At 44.9% G+C, this 7,086-nt stretch overlaps 1 protein-coding gene across 3 annotated transcripts in view; it reads right to left on the bottom strand.

The window, feature by feature from the left end:
• LOC119395948 (glutamate receptor ionotropic, kainate 2) overlaps positions 1-7,086 on the bottom strand; it is a 410,534-nt gene that overhangs the window by 37,101 nt on the left and 366,347 nt on the right. For 2 of the 3 annotated variants that reach the window (XM_049416822.1, XM_037662976.2), the window contains exon 13: positions 3,491-3,716. The exons of the other annotated variant lie outside the window; for it this stretch is intronic. In XM_049416822.1, the coding sequence (XP_049272779.1) occupies positions 3,491-3,716 (226 nt within the window). The remainder of the gene's footprint in view (positions 1-3,490; positions 3,717-7,086) is intronic. 3 annotated transcript variants of the gene reach the window in all.

Here is a 7,086-nt window from a genome sequence, read left to right as displayed (position 1 = left end):
AACTTTAATAATAATCTACACTCTGCAATCAAGAATGCTCGTCGTGCACACTTAAAAAAATTTTATTGTCATAACCAAGTTGATTACTTATTCATTATTATTCAGTAATTCACTCTGTAAAAAAAGACTACAAGGCCTTGAAGATGTAAGGCCTATCCAGTGTTGGTATATGCGTCGGTTTGCTATCTCTCACTCTCTCTCTCTCTCTCTGTATATATAGAAGGTCAGAGTGTACAGCAGCAGTAGTAGTAGTAGTAGTAGTAGTAGTAGTAGTATTAGAGTAGTAGTAGTAGTAGTAGTGTAGTAGTAGTAGTAGTAGTAGTTAGTAGTAGTAGTATAGTGTAGTAGTAGTAGTGTGATGAAGATGCAGGGGTATGTGCAATACTTAAGCAGCGGGTGCGGCGACCTTTCTGCAGAAACATGCGTTTTTAGCCCTCGCCTTCTTCTCAACATGTGAAGAAAAATAGACACATTCGATGAAACTTCAGTTGTACGTCTACGGCGTTGCCTTGTGCGCTTCTTTTTCTATATTCCCGCGTCGTTCGGTCTGGAACGATCACATGTGCTTCCGATTACTCTCGTATCTTTAAGTACAATGAAGATATTTGAGCGGGAACCATCACACGTGGTTTGATAACTATCTCCTTTCAGGAAAACAACGCAGATATTTCTGTAATATTGCCCCTGATGTCAAAGTTGGTTAGCTTGTTATGAACTGCATACATCCGAACAGAGGCAAGCTCACTTGTAGACGTTTTTGTGTTTTCAGTGGTGTAATATAAGCTGACGTCGTTCGTCCGGTGTGTTGGTCATATCTCGTAGGCGTCCTTCACTGATGAAGATTAATGAGCTACTTACCAGCCGAATGTGCGCACCAGAAGAATCCAAAAAGCGAAAAGTTTTCGCTGTAAAGTCAGCGCTTCAGACAAGCACAAGGGCAAAACCGCTTTTACATAGGATCAAGGAACTATTATGTGAGCTGTACGATTCGTTCATCCAAAGAAGCTATCTAATGGCACGTGTTAAGACTGTTTGTTTTCGCGGTGCCTGTAGATGTTTAAGCATTCAGCGTAAAACGCTTTGTGGTAAGCGTAGACCCTGTTTGTTGAATCTGCATCCAAATCCTCGAATACAACCAATTAATCTTCCTCAGTTCAGTGCGCAAAGCTTGTAGAACTAACTGGAACTTCATACACGCACTCATCATTTTCGTTTCACGGTAAGGGATTGCTTTCCTCTTGAACAGCCCCTGCCTTAGTTCCAGAAGTTGGGACACATAGGGATGCAAAATAATTCTCGTTGTAATTTTTATTAATGAGGATGCACATTTGGGATGGTGGGCTACATTAGAGCCTGCTTACCAGTACATGGTACAAATATTTAGGCTGTAGGAACAACCTACTTGTAACAGTAGGTAGGAACAAAAGCAGGAACAACCTACTTGTAAGTCTAAAATTATAAATAAAACACGCAAATGAACAAACCAAATAAAACAAGGAGAAGCGATCAATGTGCCCACGTGTTCACGTAAAATTTCATAAGACTATCACTACGTGTGGCACACACGAATGCTCCTTTTCATGAAATACTTAATCACAAACTCTATACACGTACACAGAGTGCATAGAATGTTCTCGTCAAGTAAAACGAATTAAATTCCTGTGCATTAGAATATCGGGTATGGCTGTCGCGGCACGTATTTGTTTAGAGGGCATGATCATGATCCAATTATTTTCGCAACGGGAAAATCTCAAATTAGTGAGGCTCTCTCAACAGCTGACCCACTTATAACGCGAATTAAGCACACATATTAAACCATGTTCAAGAGACGACGAAGAGACCTTATATCCTCATGAGGTTTAACATAAATACAAGACAGTGAAACCTTCTGTTCACTTCGTTAAACAGGTCCATAACTTGCGCGGGAGTACTTTTTCTTCGGTAGCTTTTGTTGCCTTATTTCGACGAGGGCGAGTCAGAAAACATGTTATCTCGCACGTGGAGCAACTCTAAATTAAGAGGCACGGGTTTTTCGGCTAAAACACTTCTTATAGGCTTCACCAAACTTGAGAGGAGGAATTTTTTTTTTGTCGTTTCACCGTGAAACTTCACCGGGTACATCGGACCACGTGCCAGTGTTCTTGTTTCTTCTGGTTGCGTTTTCTAAAAGCCCGCATTTGGAGACTCGCTTCTACTCGGACTTTCCATTACGCAATTATCTTTTTTTTTTCGTCCTTAGCCTATCAAGCTCCATAAGTAATTTCGTTTTCAAAATCTGGCATCGCCTGCTTAAAAATAATTATAATTTGGCGAAAGGAGGAGCTAGGATATCAGAATAAAACGTGTTTATTTGTATAGGCTGGTTTTTGTAGGGAGGCTTTGTTTGCGTACCATTTCAGTAAATGTAAAGCTAGTGTTCATACATCGCGGTTTGCCCGAAATAACGTTGGCGTAGTCATTCCTGCAAAGAGCACGTAAAAACGCAGTTTTATTAAGGTATGACACGAATACGTGGACACAGCTCTTGGGTCTAAACCTGGATAAGGCATAAACCTCCGCATATATGTGGCTACGACTCTGTCTTCATTTCAGTCATGACAGGTGCCGCCGTAACTTGGGTGAACGTATAATGCAGCGAAAAACAGTTGTGAAAATGAAAATGGTCTATTTATTTCCCTTTTCGATGTCATGTGCATCGCACAGGTAGACATTTGAAATAAAAAGGGAGAGGAGCCTTGCCTAGCTTGTCAGCCCTAGATGTAGGTATACGACCCTATATTTTAAAAGTATGGTTTTCTTGACTTGCGCCTCTTAATGACATCTGAAATATTCACTTATGAAGCAGTTTTCAATTATTTCTACGGTCACTGCTCTCCTTGAAAACTATTACGCAGATGTATTTTGGCGTTATGTTGCTCCGCGCCAGTAATGTGAGCGAACACGAAAGACGAAAGAACACGAACACGAAAGTATCATAAGTACGAGTTTTTAGAGTTCTCACAAACATAACCGCGTGTAAGGCTTTGGACCTGCAGGCATCCTCCACGAGCGTACACTATTAAGGCGAAAGTCTTAAATGCCTTGTCAAAGGCGAAAATTGATTGTCGGCGTGAAGACGAGTGAGGAAAAATATCATAACACTGACGACGTCAACGATATCACGTCATCATGATGTCACAGATGCCAAAATTTGTGACGTCATCTAACATGACGTAACGTGACAACGTCATCTCATGACATCGTTTGGTCAAAGGTGGACCGATCACTGAACCAGTACAAACCCAAGTGAGGTGCAAAAAGCTTTAAGTTCCTCCGTTCTTGGAGGCCACGCAAAGCCACGTTAGGTGGAGAAAGCTTTTGGAAGGTGGCGGGGGAGGATCAACGCATCGACTTAGAAGAATATGAAGAATATGGCTTTTGCCTTCGAGTCGTCTTAGGCGAATGCATAAGAGAAAATTCGCGAATGTTCACGAAAATTCTGGTTGCGTACCAGGGGGAGTGGCTATGCCGTATCCTTTGGAGTCCAGCTGTCCGCCTATCTGCATGAGCTGGCAGTTTTTCTGCACCATGTACTCGATGGTAGTGGATTCCATCAGGTAGGCGTAGCCGCCGCGAAGCACTCGTTCTACGCCCTTCTCGTTCGTCTCGGCGAACACGCTGGGTTGAGCAGACTCCATGACGGCCCACATGCGCTTAATGAGCGACGAGTCCGAGTCCTGCGAAAAAAAACAAAACAAAACGAACCCCGGTTAGTCACACCCAGTCTTCCTCTCCGTACGTGTAGTGCTCTTATGCGAGTTGGCTTAATGGTCCCATGCTACATGACAGATTTTCTAGAGTTGCTGTATATGCTACCTCTAGGTAGCAGAGCAACTCCGCAAAGGCAGCTTCTGCACAGTGCTAGCAACCATGCATTGCGGAGAAGCGGAAAAGCTGACGCTCGGGCCAATTTTTGTATTTCTGGATGCCACCGCTGCTGCGAACTGGATTGACGCTAGTCACCAACAGTCAATTTTATCGCTGGTCTTCGACTGTCAACACGCCAGACATGCCGATCGGCGACATGGTGTGCATGTCACCCACCATGAAAACGGAGATGCGGCTTAGCCACATAGCTGTGGTTGTTATAGACAGACCTCCGCGCTTGCTAGCCATTGTTAGCCAGACCTAAGCGTAAGGTGGGCCGGTAGCGTCTGGAGTAACTCCAAAATTTCCTGCTCTAAGTGCCCCTCTCGCGGAAATGAAACTGTGTTACTGTCCATGTTGACTTTTCCTGACAGCCACCGCGGTGGTGCCGTGGTTAAGGTGCTCGGCGCTGACCCGAAAGGCGCAGGTAAGGTCCCGGCCCACATCGCATGGCAAGAACTTTATTTTGGTCAAAAGAAACTAGGAACCGAAGGCAAATGCCCCCCAGGCCGAATCGATGGCTCCGCCCACGTTGACACCCGTAGGCCAAGGGCTTTCCAGATGTCGTGAGCTCTCCGGACGGCCAGGAGTTGATTTTGGAGGGCTTTCGCGGATATGCGCTAACTCCAGTTCTCTCACCGTTGAGGTATCAGAAGTCCTTTGGTTGGGGCAAACCCAGGACATACGATCAAATATACACTGAGTGTGTTTACAACTTATACATGCCGTGAGAAAATCTCCGTCAATTTCGTTAAGCACAAAAGGTGTGGGATAACATTTGGTATGCATGACTGCCTGAGCTTCGTTGAGAGTCTAATGGGGTAAGATGAATCGACGGCAGGATGAATCTCCTGCATACGTTGGAGTGTGAGGTTACCTCGTGAAAAGTACTTGTGGGTCTTTGTAGGAGCCGAAGTCATCCTGGAGCAATTCCTGATGTGGTGCGCGGCATGTGAGATCTTGCACAACAATGTAAGCTTGCTCGCTATATTATTACAGCCATTGGGGCCGACTGAGTGGCGCTTGATGAGCAGGAAACCAGACTAGGTGTGAGCTATCCAGTTTATCGCAACTAGGAGTATTAGAAGTAACTTTTCTGCTTCCAATTGAGACGAAACCGGTTGAGCAATTCATAATAGCTGTAGCGGAATTAGAGAAAATCGTGCAGCTTTCCTCATTGTAACACTCAGTGCTATGCTTGCTTCTTCGGCGGCATGAATTGAGTTTGTCCTTAGGGACGCCGCACTCAATAGTTGCCCTTCTCATTGACCACGGGAATAGCGCAGTGGTTGCCCGATCCATAGCTGGTTGCATCGACAAAAACAGCTAAGTTTTGATGCTTGTGCAGTTTACCCAGAAAACATTTGGCCCTGGCGTCCCTTCTGCCCTTGTTATGGACAGGATGAATATTTCTAGGCATGGGGTTCACAATTAATTGTGCCCCCACTTCCTTCGGCAGTTTGAACTTAGCGAGGTCTCCTCATAGAGGCAGTATTTCGATTTCATCTGCAGTTTTGCACCCTGCCTCAGTGTTAGACATTTTTGCAATTTGAGACATCGAATGGGCCTCAATGAGCTCACTTACAGTGTTATAAAGTCCAAACTTTGTTGATGAGCTCCGTACTCTTTTGTTGCGGGAGTCCCCGAGCTTTTTTGGGTCTAAAGCGTATAAGTGCATCTAGCTTAGCCTTCTCTCCTTCCTTCCGGTCCGGTATGATGCAATGTACCTGACATGACTGACGAACAAGGCCTGATAAGCTCTGTTGAGGTTGCCTTCTTTGAGACCTGCATTTCGATTTGAGAGCCAGCTTAGGAGCCTTAAGGTATTGTTGGCATGCCCCATGATACGGTTTGACTCCGTAGCATTACAGCGTCTTGCGTCGATGATAAGACCCAGAATTTTAGTTGTGTCTGCTCTGGGTATGACCCATTCTGTGTTGGCTGTGAATTCGATTGGCAGAGTTTCTAAAGGCACAAGGTTCCTAACACACCGTTTCACTTGTCTAAAGAGCAGCAGCTTAGATTTAGTGGGAGATAGCCTCAGTGCGATACCCTTAAGGAAGGATTCAGTGTTGTCAACGGCTGCCTGTAGTGCCTGCTCTAGTGCTGCTAGTGACCTCCTGGGGACCCACACTGTGATATCTTCAGCGCATATGGTGTGCCCCAACACAGCGCTCGAATTTTTCGATGTAGGCGGTAATGCTGGAGGATCGTGTGTCTATATACAGGTGCATGTTACAGAACCCTAAATGTTCGAAGTTTGCGGAGCCCTCCACTGCGATGTGCCTCACATTCATTCGTGGTTTTGGCACATTATTATTTTGGCCCAGGAATTATTATTAATTATTACCCTTGCGGGCATCGACCACTCCTGAACGCGGTTCTTTACCGTACAGTACGTACGTGACAAGTAATGAGGTAATGACATGTTCACCAGCAATGAGTGCCCGCGCGATGCCGTGTGTATAGTCCCGCCGAACAGCACAAAATTTCAGTTTCGCAGGCACAGCATAGAACACAATCGTGCTTGCGTCTTTCTATCATTCATATTTGCAGCTTATTCGACTTTGTTATTGCATACATTTCTGTCATTTAATTTTTATCATATTTTCTTGTTTCTTGCCACGCCCCGACTGCATAGGGTGCGGTCTACTGTTCTCACAGACCCATCGAACGCTATCCTTTCTTAACATAAGGTTTTATTTGAATTAATACTTACTTCTGCGCTACACCACCCCACTCAGATGTCGGCGCCATAATTACTGCGCGCGTCTGCTCGGACGCGTGAGGTCATAAAGCTGCTGGTACTTTTATTCCGTCTCTGTGCTGCGGTTAGGCAGTTTCTAAATATGCGCTCAGCAGTATAATCGCTTCCCTTTATTCTCGTGATTTATATGACTTGTCTTCCGACATCGCTCACTGGTAGCGCGATGTGTATTAGGTGTCCCGAACACGTATGCATTGGATTAAGACCGTTACCTCACCTGCGTTTGACTCGCATGGCCGCACATGGTCCTGATTGTCGATGTTTGTGCGTTTTCTGGCACCTGGTGACATAAGCTCCCTGACGGTGTACCCCACATTCACAATCGAATACGGTTGTCTATAAATTCAAAAAAAGAAAACTATAAAAGCTACAAAAAGAAAAAGACTTAAGGGTCGTACCTGGCACATATGATG

Source organism: Rhipicephalus sanguineus, chromosome 6, assembly GCF_013339695.2.
Source record: "Rhipicephalus sanguineus isolate Rsan-2018 chromosome 6, BIME_Rsan_1.4, whole genome shotgun sequence".
Classification (NCBI taxonomy): Eukaryota; Metazoa; Arthropoda; class Arachnida; order Ixodida; family Ixodidae; genus Rhipicephalus; species Rhipicephalus sanguineus.
The sequence above is the reverse complement of the archived record's forward strand: the minus strand, read 5'-3'. Positions and strand labels throughout refer to the sequence as shown.